This window comes from Pimephales promelas, chromosome 1 (assembly GCF_988280905.1).
Source record: "Pimephales promelas chromosome 1, fPimPro1.hap1.1, whole genome shotgun sequence".
In the NCBI taxonomy this organism is placed as follows: Eukaryota; Metazoa; Chordata; class Actinopteri; order Cypriniformes; family Leuciscidae; genus Pimephales; species Pimephales promelas.
Genome location: NC_142769.1, coordinates 17,491,217 through 17,509,964, shown reverse-complemented (window position 1 = coordinate 17,509,964; position 18,748 = coordinate 17,491,217). Strand labels below are relative to the sequence as shown.

Here is an 18,748-nt window from a genome sequence, read left to right as displayed (position 1 = left end):
AAGTAGCTTAACATTTGACCCTATTCTTCCCCCAGTTCATTCAGTGCTGTGTTGTGGTTGTGCTGTGTCACATGACAAGCAATGGCGCGTCACCATGGAAACATTAAAGTGGCAAGTTCTAAATAACGGTCGCCTTGATAAACTCACGCTGGGGGGTCAGTTAGAATATTTTAAACTTACGTGTGAAAGGGTTTAAACATTGATCATAGGTGATTCATAATGTTTCAAATTTGTATTATTTAAAATATGTATTATAAAAAAATGTAAGAAGATACATTTATTTTACAAAAAGATTTCTATTTCTAATAAATGCTGTTCTTTTGAACTTTTTATTCATAAAAAAATCTTGAAAATACAGTATCGCGGTTTACACAAAAATAATAAGCAGCACAGTTGTTTTCAACATTGATAATAATATTAATACCTTTCTTGAGCACCATACGACACTAAAGACTAGAGTAATGATGCTTAAAATTATATTTTGCCTTCACAGAAATAAATTACATCTGAAAACATATTCAAATAGAAAAGTTATTTTAAATGTTTATTCAATTTCACAATAGTACTGTGTTTACTTATTTTTAATAAAATAAAAAGCCTTGGTGAGCATAATAGTCTTCTTTCAAAAACATTAAACATATCTTACCAATCCCAAACAAAATCAAACTGCACAGACAATATTAATAAAGACTAGATGAAATGCTGTAAGTACTTTGCAAAATCTTCTGAAAATGGTTCCAGTGAACTACACAATCGATTACATTTTATAGTTGTTGACAGGTGAGAAGTAACAATAATGTGATCTGACATGAGATGAGAGAGACAGATAAAGTGAGATAAAGCGAGTCTATATACAACCCACTACAAGACTGTTGTCATATAACCAACCTGTCCACAACAATCACACTCAAAGTCTAGAAGCAAGTTCACAGATACACACATTTAATCACATAAACCTAACCTAACACTCTGTCAACATTCTTGACGTACTGTAAAACCTGAGCTGCATGAAAAATCTGCCTTTTTAACCCCAGGGAAATAATGAAATGTGTTTGTTAGTTACTTGAGTGAATGAATACAAAGTATTTCCTGTGACCCAGTGTCAGTTGCATCATTGTTGTCTAAGGAAATCCATGATCAATGATGCAACCAAATACAAGGCCCTTTGTAATGACGCATGAGAGATATCTTATAGCTAGCTCAAATTCACAGCAAAACTTTTTATATGCTCCATTTCCTGAGATAACTTGACATGTTTGCTTTTTTCAGTAAGAGACAGATGAAGTGTTTCTAATGTTTGATTGATGTGCATCTGTTCTATTTCAAACCATCCATCCATATTAAATATCTGTTTCCATTTTAGATTTAGACTAGTGTGTGGTGCAATATTGCTTTCTTCACCGTCTCAATATTTTAAAGGATGAGCTAATTGTAACATCATTGGCTGTGTACAAAGTGCACAACAAAGGAGTATCAGACAAAAACACACTTCATTAACCCTTGTGCTGCATTAGATTTTTAACACCGTTGAGTGCATTAAGGACCAAAAATGGCCACATATTAAACATTGCCTAAAATATTATGTATTATTATTATTTTCCACTTTTACCAAGTTAAATCTTTTAACCAGCATCAGTCCTCATCATAACTACCAAAAATGTATTCAATTTCAGGATTTTAACCCTTTAAATACCAGTTTTGTTTGCGAAACCATCGATTTGTATAAGAGGAAAAAACACAAAAATTCAATTATTTTCAATAAACTAAATGCAAAGAGAAAACTTTAGATTTGGATTATCACAGTCCCACTTTGCAAAAAATCCCACTTAGCGCGTTAGAGACCAAAAATGGCCACCTATTAAACATTGCCTATTGCCTAAAATAAGGTGCATTTCCACCCATAGGGAATAAATATGTAGTGACGTCATCTAGTGGAATACACTATATAATGCAAATATAATGCTTTTGCTTCAAAATGAAAGGATGTTTGTGCAAAAATCATGTTTCATGTATTACTGACAGCCTCAGATTTAAACAACGTTTTAATGGGTTTCAATGGGCCATTTTTGGTCTTTATGGTGCTGAGTGTTACTATTTGATCTACACAGTGTGTGTTATACATATTTTGCAAAATGGGATCACATTTTTTACATGTATCCAAAAAGTCACAATTTTGCCAAATTTCATACCATTTGCATTAAAACAGCCAAAATGGTCAAAGAAATTAAACTGCAAAAGACCAAAAATGTCCCTAATGCAGCATAAGGGTTAAATCCACAATATAGAAACTTAGGAGATTGAAGAAGATTTAGCAAAAACAACCACTTTCCATAAACGAGACAAAACAAAACAGAAAGTATAAATACAGAGGCAACTAAACAGGAACAGATGAAACTTGTAACTAATGTGTAGTCAGAAAAACTAACAAGAACTCATCCAGACACGATAGAAACTAAACATGAGATCAGAATTATATAGCGAGCCATTACCCACGGTGACATCATTTAGAGCCAAGTCTGGTGTGCTGTCCCCACCTTTGCAATAAGTCACACCAGTTTTTATGGTGTACAAAAAAACATGCATAAGAGAAAATTTATTGCATTCATTTGGCAAGAAGTATCCCTCCCGTTTCTTTCAATCCATCCCTTTTCCTCTTCCTGAGTTTGCTTTATCATTTCATCCAGTCAGCTGCATGTACAGTCTCCACAGAAACCATGAAGCGATCACAAGGAATAAATCATAAATAATGGCTTCAGCATTTTATTCTCTCAGTTACTCCTGACACAGCAGATGAGCTTCAAAAAATTCCCATTGGAGAAACAAACCACAGTAGGAATCCTTATTTTGGATGATTCAAGGTTGAAGGGCTTCTAGAAAATTACACCAGGTGAATGAGTGTGTCTTTAATGTTAGTAATATGTGTTTGTATGAGCAATGCATGGGGTTTTCTGGTTATACATACACTCACCTAAAGGATTATTAGGAATACCTGTTCAATTTCTCATTAATGCATTTATCTAATCAACCAATCACATGGCAGTTGCTTCAATGCATTTAGGGGTGTGGTCCTGGTCAAGACAATCTCCTGAACTCCAAACTGAATGTCAGAATAGGCAAGAAAGGTGATTTAAGCAATTTTGAGCGTGGCATGGTTGTTGGTGCCAGACGGGCCAGTCTGAGTATTTCACAGTAATCTGCTCAGTTACTGGGATTTTCACGCACAACCATTTCTAGGGTTTACAAAGCATGGTGTTAAAAGGGAAAAACATCCAGAATGCGGCAGTCCTGTGGGCGAAAATTCCTTGTTGATGCTAGAGGTCAGAGGAGAATGGGCCGACTGATTCAAGCTGATAGAAGAGCAACTTTGCCTGAAATAACCACTCGTTACAACCGAGGTATGCAGCAATCTTGAGCCGGATGGGCTACAACAGCAGAAGACCCCACCGAGTACCACTCATCTCCACTACAAGGAAAAAGAGGCTACAACTTGCTCACCAAAATTGAGCTCACCAAAATTGGACAGTTGAAGACTGGAAAAATGTTGCCTGGTCTGATGAGACTCGATTTCTGTTGAGACATTCAGATGGTAGAGTCAGAATTTGGCGTAAACAGAATGAGAACATGGATCCATCATGCCTTGTTACCACTGTGCAGGCTGGTGGTGGTGGTGGTGTAATGGTGTGGGGGATGTTTTCTTGGCACACTTTAGGCCCCTTAGTGCCAATTCGGCATTGTTTAACCCATTTACTCCTAAAACGTCAGCTAAAAGCGCCTATAAAAACCTATGTTGTTCTAGGATAAATGTCCTTATCTCCTGAGGGTTTTCTGAAAAAATACTAAGAATTGTCAACGTCTACTAAAACCTTAATATCTAAGCCTCTGTAGCACTTAGAAATATGAAATAAAATACATTTTAAAGGTAAGAATCACAGCTTTTATTTAAACATGCTTCCTTGGAACTCGTATAACAAAACATTTTTTCTAAAAATTCTCAAAAAATAAATTTAATAAAAAATATAAATCAATTATATAAAATATCACAAATAATATTTTAAAACATGCCAACACTGAACAATTCATTTTATGAGAGACCAATCGACAAGACCCACCTCATGTGTATTTTAACCAATGACTGTGCGTTTTATGCTGCACGTGTCATGAAAAGTTTGACGAATACAAAATGCTGCGTGACGCAGCAGCCGGCGGGAGTTTCAGAGTTGCGCAACGCAGTAACCGGCGGTAGATGTAATGTTGCGGCGCGCAGCTTCCGTCACAAATGGGTTAAATACCACGGCCTACCTGAGCATTGTTTCTGACCATGTCCATCCCTTTATGGCCACGATGTACCCATCCTCTGATGGCTACTTCCAGCAGGATAATGTCCAGTCACAAAGCTTGAATCAATTCAAAATGGTTTCTTGAACATGACAATGACTTCACTGTACTAAAATGGCCCCCACAGTCACCAGATCTCAACCCAATAGAGGATCTTTCGGTTGTGGTGGAACAGGAGCTTCGTGCCCTGGATGTGCATCCCACAAATCTCCATCAACTGCAAGATGCTATCCTATCAATATGGGCCAGCATTTCTAAAGAATGCTTTTAGCACCTTGTTGAATCAATGCCACGCAGAATTAACACAGTTCTGAAGGCGAAAGGGGCTCAAACACAGTATTAGTATGGTGTTCCTAACAATCCTTTATAATAAATCCTTTATTATCCCTTATTGAGTGAATGTGGAATTTATAAATAGTCATTTACATTGATTAGAAAGCCTACATTGATTATGTATTCATTTTACCTTGGTGAATAAGCAGAGGATAACAACTTCTTAACAAACCAATTTAAAAGTAGCCTACTTGTAGATATGTTTTGAAAAAAAAAAAATAGGTTGCCACTTTTTTTCTGCCTGGGTTTGCGGTAGATGCATCTGTAAGATTAATGTAAGCTATTTCTTTTTCCATTTCATGTAAATTCAATGTTTGTGCACAAAACAGAGAGCTTTAAACACCACAAATTGCAGAGCTAATTTGTTTAGCTTCTCTCTCTTTCCTTTCAGTGTTTCTCTCTGATTGACAGATTCAGTTTTAGAGTACATTATTCAGTAGTAGTGAACCCCCCTCCTCCTAAAATGGCAATTCCCAAAATCCCTCAGCAGCCAGAGCCAATCAGAGAGCATTTATGCAGCCCACTCAACATGCTGTGGCGCCGTGCAGGATGGCAGTGAAAGGGAATGATGGCAATCTATGCGATTTTAGGAGTTTGGGCATGAGAAGACAGGAAAGGACTATTTCTTTTTTTGAACAGAGCGTTATGAGGAGAGACCAAACTCACTCTTGCACTCTTCTCCCTTCTTTTTACCCCTTTGCTGTCGTTTGTCATTCATGATTAATGTGCTGAGACTGAATGAATGATTAATGACTGGAGGTTGGCTTTGGCTGCTGCATCAGCCTATGACGGTGCAGCACTGGAGCCTTAGTGACAAGATCCATTGCTCTCTATTTTACCATTTCAACTTCCCTGTGGACTGCGAGAGGATTTTGAACATTTGTTCTTGCTGAGCATTTCTAAATATGTCTTACCTGTCTGTCGCAGTCATTCTCTCTCAGACACATACTCCCTCACAGATGAGTGGTCAGACATAGGCTACAGTTGATTGGCATTTGTTTTGGGGGAATGGGGGGCAGATGGTACATAGCTCTAGGAACCAACATCACATCGGTATGCGCAGCAGGGGGGGGACATTTCTGGAAGGACCTGGAGGGAGAGGATAGAGTGTGACACAATGACATTTAGCAGGACCTTGCCTGAAGCAAGTGTCTTTGTCTGTTTCCATCTTGTGCCTCCATCATTTGCTTTCCACTTCTCTGTGTCTTTCATTGGGAATGACGGCTAGAAAGGATGGAAGAGGGTGGAGTTTGTTTTTGGCTGGTTATGAGGCACAGATTGAAAGAGAGTTGGATGGAAAAAGAGACAATGAGAAGAATATTGAAATTTTTGCTTAATAAAAACTGGTCTTTTTAATTTATCTGCATTGCAACAGTATTATGTTATAGCATGTATAATATATATTATTATTGTTATAAAAATGAGTGATGAATATGTTTATTATTGTGATTATTGTAATAACAATAAATGAAGAGTTCAGATGCAAAAGCCTCTAAATGCCATTTGAAATTTTCTTCTTTAATGATGATTTTTATCAAACTTGCATATTTAAGTTCAGTAATTTCACTTAAATAACAATTAATAGGTAATTATCATTGCCATTTAAGTGAAATCACTGAACTTAAATATACAAGCTTGATAAAAATCATCATTAAAGAAGAAAATTTCAAATGGCATTTAGAGGCTTTTGCATCCGAACTCTTCAAATATAGATTTTAAATTATTTTATTGTTAAATTATAATATAATTAAGACTGCTGCTGCTACAACTATTATTATTATTATTGAAAGCAATAATAATACAACAATAATGATAATTGTTAATTACTGCTGTTATTAGTATTTTCATTATCACAATACATGTATTCTTAATTTATTTGATGTGCAGTCATGTGTATATTTAAACTAGTTTTTTTCCATATTTTTGGTGCCACCGCTTGGAATTGTCTAAAATTGGTTTGTTTTATTACATTCAGATTTACTGTTCTTGTTCTACACATTATACACATTTTTTTTTTAGAAATAAGTTGACTAAAGTTACAGTCACTGGCAACTTTGGCAATAATCAACATCGATGTGTGCTACATAGAGTTATGCACACACAGCAACTAGGTGTCATGATTCTGCCATCATGTCTTAGATTTTTCCTGGTCTTGTGGCAGGATCATGACAGACCCATGTTTTGTGTACAAGCGCATGGCCTGTGTGGGCCATGTGCTTGTGTTGTCTCGTTACATAACCCCGCCCTCTTGTTATCCTCATCTTGTCATTATTGTCTAGTCAGTGTCACCTGTCCTCGTCATTAGTGTTCCCCATTTAATCCCCTTGTGTTTGCTGTCCTGTGTCGGTTCATTGTTTGATGTTGCATGGTTCAAGCTGTGAGTAATTCTTCGAGTAAGCTGTTATTTGAGAAGAGTCTGTTCATGTTGTAGTTTTGTTTCTGTCTTAGTTTCAAGTCTTAGTCTGGTGTGTTCTACCCTGCCTTGTTTTGCCCCCTCGTGGGTTTTATTTTCCTGTTTGTCACAAATAAACCCCTTTGCACATCATCTGCTGTCTGCTATTGGGTTCATCAGCCATCCTCATGACACTAGGTGATATGTTTCAGAACATTATTACTATATTGTGTATTTTAGCACATTATAGCATGTTAGCACTTGTATAGTGTTATTACAGTTTTTCTTCAATCGACACATTTGACACATTTCTCCAAATGAAAGAAGCTGTTCTCAAAACAATTAACACTCTAAGGCCTACAAAATTGATCCAAAGATGGCATTCAATTTGAGGTGAATAGAAGGTTTCATGCATGTTCCATCTTTCATGGCAAAGTGATTTTTAATTAAATGCATCACATTTAATCTTATGTATTAACTCGTTTCATCTGACTCCATAAAATAAAAATAAAAAAGTTTAACAATGATATCTGTGCATCATTAAATACACGTTAATGTTTGACTATTCCTTTTAACTCTAATGAAAATAAAGTCTGTTAGAATAATCAAATATTTTTTTTTTTTTTTTTTTATTAAACATTTACTTACATACAACAGTGAAAGGTTTTGAAAACCACAAACAAGAATAATCAAATATAACAATTTATTATGTCAGGTAAATGTGTCATTTCAATTCCATAATCAATTGAAACATAATCAATGCAAACCATCAAATGTTTCTAGAACAAAGAACTTTACCCAACATATTAACTACATGAATGCTGAGCCTTGAAGACACAGCATATCATGGGCTGATCTGATACAGAAAAAGCAGCCCTGAACTCCCCGTTGCATTTCCTTATATAGCCAGACCTTACTTTATGTAAATCATCAGGTTACAATGGAAAGTTACTGTATTCCCCCATCATACTTACTGGAGGAAGAAGATGACCATCTGCTAAGAGCAGTGGAAATTAGCATTTACAACTTTGGAAAGTCTAGAGGTGGTCTAATTTGCTAATTTGATAATTGCTTTGTGTGCCAGTTATTCCTAAACTTCTTAAAAACCTTATTACCTTTTCTTTTACTTTTGGAAATGAGACATCTGTACCAGTCACTCTGAGACCTTCAAAATGACACTAAACAATCCTTAAAGTTTATCACATTCACATTAAAACCATATACATTCTTGTGTGAGTTTTCAGTGTTACTGACTGAGAGAGCAATGCCATTGTCTTTAGAGGCCACTGGTCAGATATGTTCTCTTTAACCAGTTTTCCAGTCTTACAACAGTTCAATTTTACTACATAATGTGTACATACTGTAACTACACATTTTAATACAGCATTTTTACTCTAATAATGTATTTAGCAAAAATAGATACTGACATCAAAACTACTCTCTAAATAAAAAATAAAAACATATTCAACTCTAGATACATAAATACTTGATTTAAAATATATGTTTACAATTAATGCAGAGTTGCAGTTGTCTTCTAATCCAGTAAAGTTTTGGTTGGCTGTATGAACAATTTTAAAAATATTTGAGAATTTTGTACACAATGTTTTGAGAAAATTTTGGATGTGATTTGTAATTTGTAAAAAAAAAAATGACACTTGGGGCCCTATCTTGCACCCGGCGCAATTGACTTTGTACACCGACGCATGTATCATTCGTATTTTGCACCCGCGGGCTTACGTCGGTAAACTAGGAAATGAACTTGCGCTCCCTGGGCGGGTCGGCGCAAAAAGGCGGCGTGTGTCGGCGCAAACGTTCCCTGGTGCTATTTTGCAGTTCCATAAAACAATTGTGCCACTGACCAGAAAAAAACTAGTTTAAAGTCAGTGGCGCGTTGTGTGCACATTCAGATGCTATTTTAAGCGCACATGCTTGACCATAATACAGCGTGAGAACAACGCACATACACCGTAGATGATTCTCTCATCTACACAGATGCATTTTACTTTTTGCAAATGATACATTATTATAAGGAAAACTATTAAAACATAAGGGAAATCATTATTGTGTCCATGACGATGGGAAAAAATAGGCATAAAGCTTACACATTTACCCAAATTATCATATCTATGTTGAACCGAAGCTAATTTGGGTGTGTTTGTCCCAGCCCCAATGTCACTTCGACATCGATCTCCTCGGCTGTGAACCGATTGGAAGCGTGCCTGGTAAATGCGCCGTTAACAGAATTGCGCCATGGAACAAGCACACCTCGTTCATCATGCTCTTAAAGGGCATGTGATATGACGCTCTTATTGGTTTGTTTCCGTTACGCCCAAACCACACCTATGAATAATAAAGCTACTCCAGACCAACCCATTTTAGATATGCGCCAGGCACAAGAGGCATTTATCCCGCCGGGAAAATAGCAACAGCGCTGGGATCTGCCCACAAAGTTACTTGCGCTTTGACACTTGCGCTTCAGATCGTTAAAATAGGGCCCATAATCTGTTTAGGACAATTACAAAGTGTTTAGACCACTGTGTTAACTGTTTTGAGAGCAGTGACATACGTTTGGAGAAGTGTGTCAAATGGATTTGGAAAAACTGTAAGCCAGAACCAATCAGCCCAATCAATCATGCCCTGAACAATCCATTATGCGTGGAAAAATGTCTATCTTTGTTTTGTTTGCATTTCAACAGGTTCACATGAGCTATTCTTCCTTGAACAGTACAGTTTTTCTCTGGCTGTTAACTAAACACAACAACACCTGTCAAACTGTGTGTATGTTAGCCTGAAATTTAAAACTGACCTTGAAGCTGAAGAGCAGGTTTGGTGACTACAAAGTAAATGCGGAGGAATTCTTCCTATGTCGGATATCCTTTCGCATTTGTGTCTGCAAAGGTTCTTACAAATATTACAGTGACATTTCATACAAAAATGATTGCTTGTTATGGTCATTCTCATAGGTGCATGTAAGTTGTTGTTAGGTAAAGTGAAAGCACATGCTGGTGTGGTGTGCTATTGAGTATTAGTGAGGTATTATATCTGGACACATTTGGCTTGACAGCTGTCAGATATTATCTTTAGAAGGAGGCGATTATCTTGCTGTATTCAAGGCTGTTCATCACCTCTCAAGAAGATAGATGTGTGTGCTTGTTTGATATGATTGGGAAAAGATATTCTTGATAAGCCTTATGTTTAGAGAATTTCAAGAGAGATGCCAGTAATCAACTAGTAAGGCTAAAGCAAACACTCAGAAAACCTGAACAACCATATATATTATGTAACAGCAGCATCTTCGGGCACATGACCAAAACATTCTTATTGTTTGCTTATTGATTTTATTTTTTGGCCAATGAAAAAAGTATTACAACACCTCTTGGTAAACGTAATCAGTCTCAATGAATGCCTATACGTGGATAATTTTCCATTTATTTGTATGTACAACACATTCTCATCCCAAGACGTCATCTAACTGTCGTTTAATGGGTTTTGATCTGACGTTTTAGGGTACCGTCAGTTAGATGACGATCCTGGGACGTCCTCTAACTGTCGCTTTACCTTTAGCGTCAGTTAGATGATGCGGGTAGGTTTAGGTCTGGGGTAGGGTTAGGATTAGATACTGTCATCTAACTGACGTTAAAAGGTACCCCAAAACGTTGGATGTTGACGTATGGTCAAAAGCGTCTAGATGACGTCTTGGGATGAGAACGGGCTGGTATGTAATATTCCTTTCATTCTTATGTAATATTCCATTAATTCTTATTCATTCAGTCTTGGTTTGAATAGGTCTTAATACATAGGAATTGTTTTTAGTGTGGGATAGACTTTTGTCCAAACATTTCAGGCCAGAACTACAAAGAAAATGTATGCAGAAGATAAAAGTTGAAGATGAAATGGAGGATGATTGACTGAGAGAAGAGCGATTACAAGTGATTAATCTAATCACATGTGCTCAGATCTCGAGCCAATGGCTGTAGTCAGTACAAACAAGCACAAATATTAAAGCAAACACACACCAGGTCGCCGATCACAGACAGCCTTTCTGTTTCACATCAAATCTGTGTTTAATGTCGTCTCATGGGTTTGGATATTAAACAGATGGGACACAGGATACTAACAGTCTGAACTGCTCACGATATGAGCGTTCATTTAATACATATCATTACTGTTGGTTTCGTGGCAAGAACAAACTCGTACAGATCAGACTTTTGTTTCTTAGTGTCACTTACTGTGATTCGTTCCTCCGACACTCATATCACACTAGAAGATGAGTGTGATCTGTTCACTTTTTCTCTGCTGTCTTCTTTCTTTCGCTGTGTCTATATATATTTCTCTAATCTCTTAAATACACATTTGGTTATGATTAGGGTAATGGAGAAAATGAGTGCTTCACATTTTAAATAAAGAGGAACAGATTATATGCAGCGCAGTGCATATGCTGTATTAAATTTGCCCAGGGCATCAGATATAGCACATCTTAAACAGCATTAAAATTTTAGAGCCTCAACCCACATGCTAATATACATATCTGAACAGAATTACTCATCCTCGCCAATGCTAAGCAGATGAATTCATATAGTATGTGTGTATGTAAAGGTGTAATATAGCTGTTTTTGAAGGGAAAGAAAATATCCTCACAGACTTTTCTTGGCTTTTCTTCAGGTGTCTTTTCTATTTGAGGTGAAATCATATTTGGCTTTAAATTTGATCATATCAGTAGGTTTGTGGATGAGCTAGTAGTGTATAGGATGTGGTAAATATCATTATCCTATGTGTGTGCATGAATGCAAGGAAGAAAGTGTCTATTTTTATTTTTAATATGTGTGAATTAATTTACTGGAACTTGCTGTGATAATTCTTTTTATATTTAATCCATGCTTCTCTTTTTTTCTCCCAGCAGACATTTCTAAGCTGGGTTCCCTTGAATTAAGGAACACATATAACTTTAGCACCTTCCTGTTGGACCGTGCGTCTGGGATGCTCTACCTTGGTGCGCGTGATGCAATCATTGCCGTGGATACTGCTAACCTATCAAAGAGGAAGTTGGTGAGCTCTCTTTTCTCTTGCAGTGAATGTCACAGCTTGGTAATAATGCAAAAGCCAACAGAAAAGGTCTGTGGTTTTTTTTTTTTTTATCGAGGAAACCAAAGGGATGCCAACTTCTAGGTTGACCTATAAAAAGTACATCCTTGCAGAACATAATTTACATATGAAGAGTTCAGATGCAAAAGCCTCTAAGTGCCATTTGAAATTTTCTTCTAGAATGATAATTTTTATCGAGCTTGTATATTTAAGTTCAGTAATTTCACTTAAATTGCAATTTAAGTGAAATTACTGAATTTTAATATACAAGCTTGATAAAAATTATCATTTTAGAAGAAAATTTCAAATGGCACTTAGAGGCTTTTGCATCTGAACTCTTCATATACTAATCTTAATTAGTCCGAAGGGCATATTTGCACAATATATTGACTCACTAAACATTGTGCATATGTCATGCTTAACATCTTTCCAGTCCTCCTTAAGTCCTCCTTAAGAAGTAGCTTCATTAGGAGATCTGTATGACTTATCACAATTCAGGTTTATAATTTCCTAAAGGTTTTCAATAGCTTTAAGGTCAGGGCACTGAGGTGGCTACTAAAAGACTTCAAAATGCTGAGTATGAACACTTTCATTGTGCGCAACTTTGTTGATGTGTTTAGGATCATTATTATGGTGGTAAATACACCTATGCTCTCCAAACAGATCTTCCATTCTTCTTTACATTCTGTTCAACAGAATTCCCAAGTATTGGTCCTATTTCAAAGTGCCTGCAAATTTATAGATCCTTCCAGCACCTTCTGCAGACATGCGCCCCCCAGTACCGTTATTTTTCCTCTGCTGTGCTTAACAGAGTCACGCATGCATTTGGAATCAAAATAATCCAGTACCCGACACCATCCAATGCTAGGTTGTTACATTTTTTGATTTGTCGGACTGCAGAATGCAACTCCAATCTGCCATACTATAGTCCTTATATTCTTTGGCAAATGCGAGGTGATTATATACTCTAAAAATGCTGGGTTGTTTCAACCCATGTTTGGGTCAAATATGGACAGCTGTCCATATTTGGCCATATTTGACCCAAACATGGGTTGAAACAACGAGAATATAAGAATATAAGGACTGGAGTATGGCAGATTGGAGCCACATTCTGCAGTACACTCTAAAAAATGCTGGGTTATTTTAACCCATCTTTGGGTCAAATATGGAAAAACCATTGGATTAAACGTTTAAATAACATTTTCAACCCAACATTTTGGTTTGTCCATATTTGAACCAAATTTGGGTTAAAACAACCCAGCATTGAGTTACCCGAATAGCCTAGGATGGATGAGGCCAGGCTTGAGCATGGTAACTCAGGGATCCTTCGATTGGTAATCCACCTACTTAGTGACGTATCGAAACATCCTTTATTTAAAAAAAAAAAAAAAAAAAAAAACCCAGCATTTTTTAGAGTGTATTTTACTGTTGTCGCTCATGATCGCGAATGTATAACATGTAGCGTAATGTTTACAAATTTAACCTTATTGTCAAGTGTTACCATTTATCACTCTAAAAAAAATGCTGGGTTGTTTTAACCCTAATTTGCATCAAATATGGACAAACCCAGCCATTTGGTTACATTTATAAATTTCTTTTTTAACCCAATGTTTGAGTTTTTCCATATTTGACCCAAAATTGGGTTAAAACAACCCAGCATTTTTTTTAGAGTGATGCTAATTGCATAGGATAAGAGAGACGGCTGTGTTTGTTTAATTCTAATTAAAAAGAAATTTAATTGAAGTGGAATATTGAGTTAAATCATTACATAAAATGCTTTGTGCCAAATAACAATATCCAACTGGCCACCAACATACTCGCATATAATCATCATAACAGACAGGCCAACAGGATTCAATACACCACTTTTCATCAAGCTAAATTAGATGATCTCATCCCTGATCGCTAGTGCAGCTCTCTAACCAAATTATCCCTCCGCGACGGCACTCCCATTTCCCCCAGCAGTCACCTCTCTCTGTCTCCTTTCATCAGAGTCAAAATTCATCACACACTATAATGTAGCTTCACGTTCGTTTACCCTCGAGCACACAGAATGTGTTCGAGCCCAGGACATGCTTGCACCATACCTCCATCTGCACTATCCACTATCTGGAAGCAAAATTACTCACTTGTGAGTAAGTGTCATGTAACATTAGATAGGCCTAAGATTAAGGAGAGCTACTGTGTGAGATCATAGCACTGAAATCATGATTACTCTTTTCCTGTGCTAATAAGCAATGATCTTGTCCCTAGGCAAAGATTTTTTAGATTTTTGTGGGTTAAATTTCTCTTTAAAATATTTTCATGCAAAAATTTGTTTTAACCTCATTTCTATGGAAAGGGCAGTACAAATAAAAACTAAATAATTCACTGAATCAACCCAGACAGTGGTCTGGTCCTGTATCATATAAAGGGGTGTAATTTGCCAATTAAATAAATAATTAAATGAACATGAAATATTGATTTGGTCTTAAATTATTTGATTATGTGAGTAGAAAGGCCACCGAGGTTCTGTGAGAGATGTAAAAATAGCATTGTGTTGAAGCGCAATGTACAAAATTCTGTATGGTTCCCTGCAATACAGCATTCTGGGTTCTTCTATTTTTGAATGAAACGAAACGAACGAAAATTATGATATTTCTCATAATAGAATTTGTGTATTTGACTGTTGCCTCTGATAACCAGTGTCTACACTGTGCTAGTTTAATCTATCTGACATCAATTCTGTATCTCTTTAATATATAATTTCAATATTTCATATTTTCAGTGTTTGTGTAAAGAGCAAGAAAACATACAGTCCAATACGGACATAGTCTGACAAACTCTAGAAGTGACAATTGTTTAACATGAAAAGTCTAATGTGACTTCACTTGAATGACCCAACCCCACCCCCACCCCCCTTTCCTTTTGAGTAAAAGACCATAAATATTATACATTTTGGATTCTGACTGAATGTGTTAATATGTGTGATGGCTAAACAAGTAAATAACATTTTAACACAGTCTCATCCCAAAAAGTCATATAACTGACGTTTTGGGACGTATTTTGACCATACGTTAATATCCGCCTTTTTAGGGCCCCCTTAAACGTCGGTAGATGGCGATCCCGGGCCGTCATACAACTGACGCTTTACCTTTAACGTCAGTTAGGTGACGGGTTAGGTTTAGGGTTAGGTTTAGGTATGGGGTAGAGTTAGGATCCCATGACCTCATCTACCGACGTTTAAGGGGGCCCTAAAAAGGCGAATATTGACGTATGGTCAAAAGACGTCCCAAAACGTCAGTTATATGACGTCTTGGGATGAGACCGGGTTGAACATTTACAAGTACTGAATACCATGCTTTTCACAGGCCGAACATGGTTTGCATTTTCATGGCTGGCATAGTTTCATTTTAACCAGGAAAGAATTTGAAGTGCTCTCTCTCTCTCTCTCTCTCTCTCTCTCTCTCTCTCTCTCTCTCTCTCTCTCTCTCTCTCTCTCTCTCTCTCTCTCTCTCTCTCTCTCTCTCTCTCTCAATATCTATGTAGATTGAATGGAGTGTTCCAGAAGACCGGAGGAAATCTTGTGTTGCTAAGGGGAAGACCGAGGTAAACCCATATGATGTAGCCTTGTGTGTGTGTGTGTGTGTGTGATTTAGCAATTACGAAAAATATGAATCTTGTGAAAGGGTTGGAAAAGCTCCTAATTCCAAAATCCATCATTTGCCTGCTTTTTACAAAAATTCTTAAGGGTGCCCTCAACACTTTTGCTTTGTTTTAACCGACCGATATGGCAGTCATCAAACTTTTCCTGACAGCATCACACAAAAAGGCACATATTCTCAGTTACGGAAGCCACCGTATAAATGCAAAAATTAACAGTCAGCAATTATTTTGTGAGTAAAAGTATCGAAAAACAGATGGGTTAGCAAGAGAAAGCAAGTCTTATTGGAGTATTAAACATAATTTTAAATCTGTTTTCCTAAAGTAATATTCATTTCTTCATGTTTAAACCTTTTTAATAAAAACAATTGCTCAGGCTTTAGTAGGGTTCCCTGTGTGCATGTCATTCTCTCTGTCTTTCTCTCCTGAGGGTGGCACATGGAGTAAGTGAGTGTGAGACAGAGCTAATGAGCTCACTTATTTGTGGTTAGCATTCAGTGCTGTGATGTCGGGGGGAGGGGCCTGTGGATGATTGACAAGTGGGCTGAGGCCCCAGTGGGGGAGGGTCAGAAAGGGTGTCATTATAGGCAAACAAAAGGTATGTCATGATCGAATGGAGAAAGAGAGGAAACGGAATAGGAAGAACTGAAAGGGTGAGCATAAGGACACTGCAGACCTGCGACTGGTCATTTGAATATACCTTTTTTTCTCGAAATTATTCACGTTTGATTTCAACACATGGAAAAAAACGATACAGAATGGTTTCTCATTAATCTTTATTGATGTACTTAATGGTCTGTCTAGTCAGGAAATAGAAACTTTTCGAGTCAAGCCAACTGGTTTTCATTAAAATCTCAGCCTGGTGTATAGGATCAGGATGCATCTGTGCATGAAAACCTCATGTGTGCTTTATAAATTGTCCTACTGTGAAATGTCAATCATTACCGAGTAACTGTGCCCTTTAAATGATAGAAGATGGGGGAGGTCTCACTGTAGAAAACGTCTGGGGGTCTCAGATACAGCCCAGTCCAGGTTACCAATCACTATTATTGATACAGAAACTCTCTTGTTTTCACTCAGCGACAGTTTCAAAATCGACCATGAGTGACACATTCACAACTATGTGCATCTGTGCTCTTACTTAGACGCATGGATTTTTGGAAATATTTGAAAAAGATAAATTTATGACACTACTTTAGAATAATAATAATAAACCATTAAATAATCAAATGGGTGATTAAAATGAAAGCAGAAAGCGACCTTGTGCTTTGACAGTAATTGGTAGTTAAATATCAATTAATTAGCTTTATTTTTTTTTAATTGGTCTTGGTATACACACAATCCTTTAAAAGCAGTTCTATTATGATTATTTGGTGCTCAAAAATCATTTTTCTCATTATTATCAATGTTGAAAACATATGTGCTTTGATGAGATAGTTCAAACGAACTATCTTTTTGTAACCTTATAAATGTCTTTACTGTCAGTGTTGATCAAATGAATGCTTCCTTGATAAAAGTATAAAAGTATCCCCAAAAAAATGTACTGACCTCAAACTTTTGAACAGTAGTGATATAAAGTAATATAAAAAAATACAAAATAAAAAACAGAATGTTATGAGAATGTTATGTCTCACAATGTCATGTTTTACTCTGCTGCCCCTCACAGGATGACTGCAAGAACTACGTCCGACTGCTGGAGTTTTTGGAAGATGGACGCATATATGCCTGCGGGACCTTCGCCTTTGATCCCCAGTGTGGTTTTATTGTAAGTGTGCATGTTTCCACAAATAAACTGATTCAAGTATCCTCAATCTATTTCATAGGACAGTTAGATAGTTATATGGAAACGTCTACACGTGCAAAATATGGCGGGTAAACATATGTGTGTACGGATTGTGGGAGATGACCTTCAATAAGTCTTTTACCCTAGAATGAGTGACAGGTCACAACCTGTGGTATATGACCATAAGCATGTACCTGTGTTCTCTTCTCTCTCTATTACACCTTTCTTCATCCCATTTTTGCAAATTTCTTTTAAATTTAAGGACAGACTATTATTAAATTTGTCTGTGTTCCTTGCCTCATTTAGAACATCTCTTCATTCTCTCTGGAGAAGCATGATGATGGTAGCATGATGTTGGAGACCGGGAAGGGGAAATGCCCCTTTGAGCCCAGCCAGCATTACACCGCTGTCATGGCAGGTACAGTATGAAACACACGTTTACTCAATGAATCTAAATGAGGAGATAATACACTGGACGTCTATTGTAAACATTTATATGCGAACCCAAACCCTAACCCTAAATGAAAACTTATAAATATTCTTATAAATATATTTTCCAATTGAGGATGTGATGATGCTTTCTCTACACTTAAACCTCACAGAAACCTTTTGGATCATCATCAAGACATTATTTAGTGTATTTATTAAACAGTTTTACTTCATAAAAAAGAAAAGAAATAAGTACATTAATAATTTTTTTTTTTTGCTCTCTCTCTCTCTCTCTCTCTCTCTCTCTCTCTCTCTCTCTCTCTCTCTCTCTCTCTCTCTCTTTCAGGAGGGATCCTGTACACTGCCGCCACAAGTAACTTCCTTGGCACAATGTATGACATTTCCAGGGCAACGGGCATCGAGCAGGAACGCATCCGGACTGAGCAATCAATCAACTGGCTTAGTGGTAAGACACTCATCCATCCATCCTTCCAGACACAGGCATTTACACTTTAAAGCCAACATTTTGTTGATTGACCCAGATTGTTCATACTGTAACTACAGTCTTCTTTGACCCCTGAACTCAGATCCAGAGTTTGTCAGTTCTGCCTTCATCCAAGAGGATGAGAAGAACAATCCTGCTGGTGAAGATGACAAAATTTACTTCTTCTTCACTGAGGTGGCTAAAGAGTATGACCTCTACACCAAAGTCAAAGTGCCCAGAGTGGCCAGGGTCTGTAAGGTAGGAACTA

General features: G+C 37.0%; 1 protein-coding gene across 2 annotated transcripts in view; it reads left to right on the top strand.

The window, feature by feature from the left end:
• The window catches only part of sema4f (sema domain, immunoglobulin domain (Ig), transmembrane domain (TM) and short cytoplasmic domain, (semaphorin) 4F), a 90,519-nt gene that overhangs the window by 63,913 nt on the left and 7,858 nt on the right, over positions 1 to 18,748 (top strand). Inside the window, exons 2-7 of one of the 2 annotated variants that reach the window (XM_039669557.2) lie at positions 11,961 to 12,106; positions 15,671 to 15,730; positions 17,451 to 17,549; positions 17,874 to 17,985; positions 18,343 to 18,462; positions 18,584 to 18,738. In XM_039669557.2, coding sequence (XP_039525491.2) covers positions 11,961 to 12,106; positions 15,671 to 15,730; positions 17,451 to 17,549; positions 17,874 to 17,985; positions 18,343 to 18,462; positions 18,584 to 18,738 — 692 coding nt within the window. Of the gene's footprint in view, positions 1 to 11,957; positions 12,107 to 15,670; positions 15,731 to 17,450; positions 17,550 to 17,873; positions 17,986 to 18,342; positions 18,463 to 18,583; positions 18,739 to 18,748 lie in introns of both variants that reach the window. The other variant, XM_039669556.2, reaches the window with a different exon arrangement.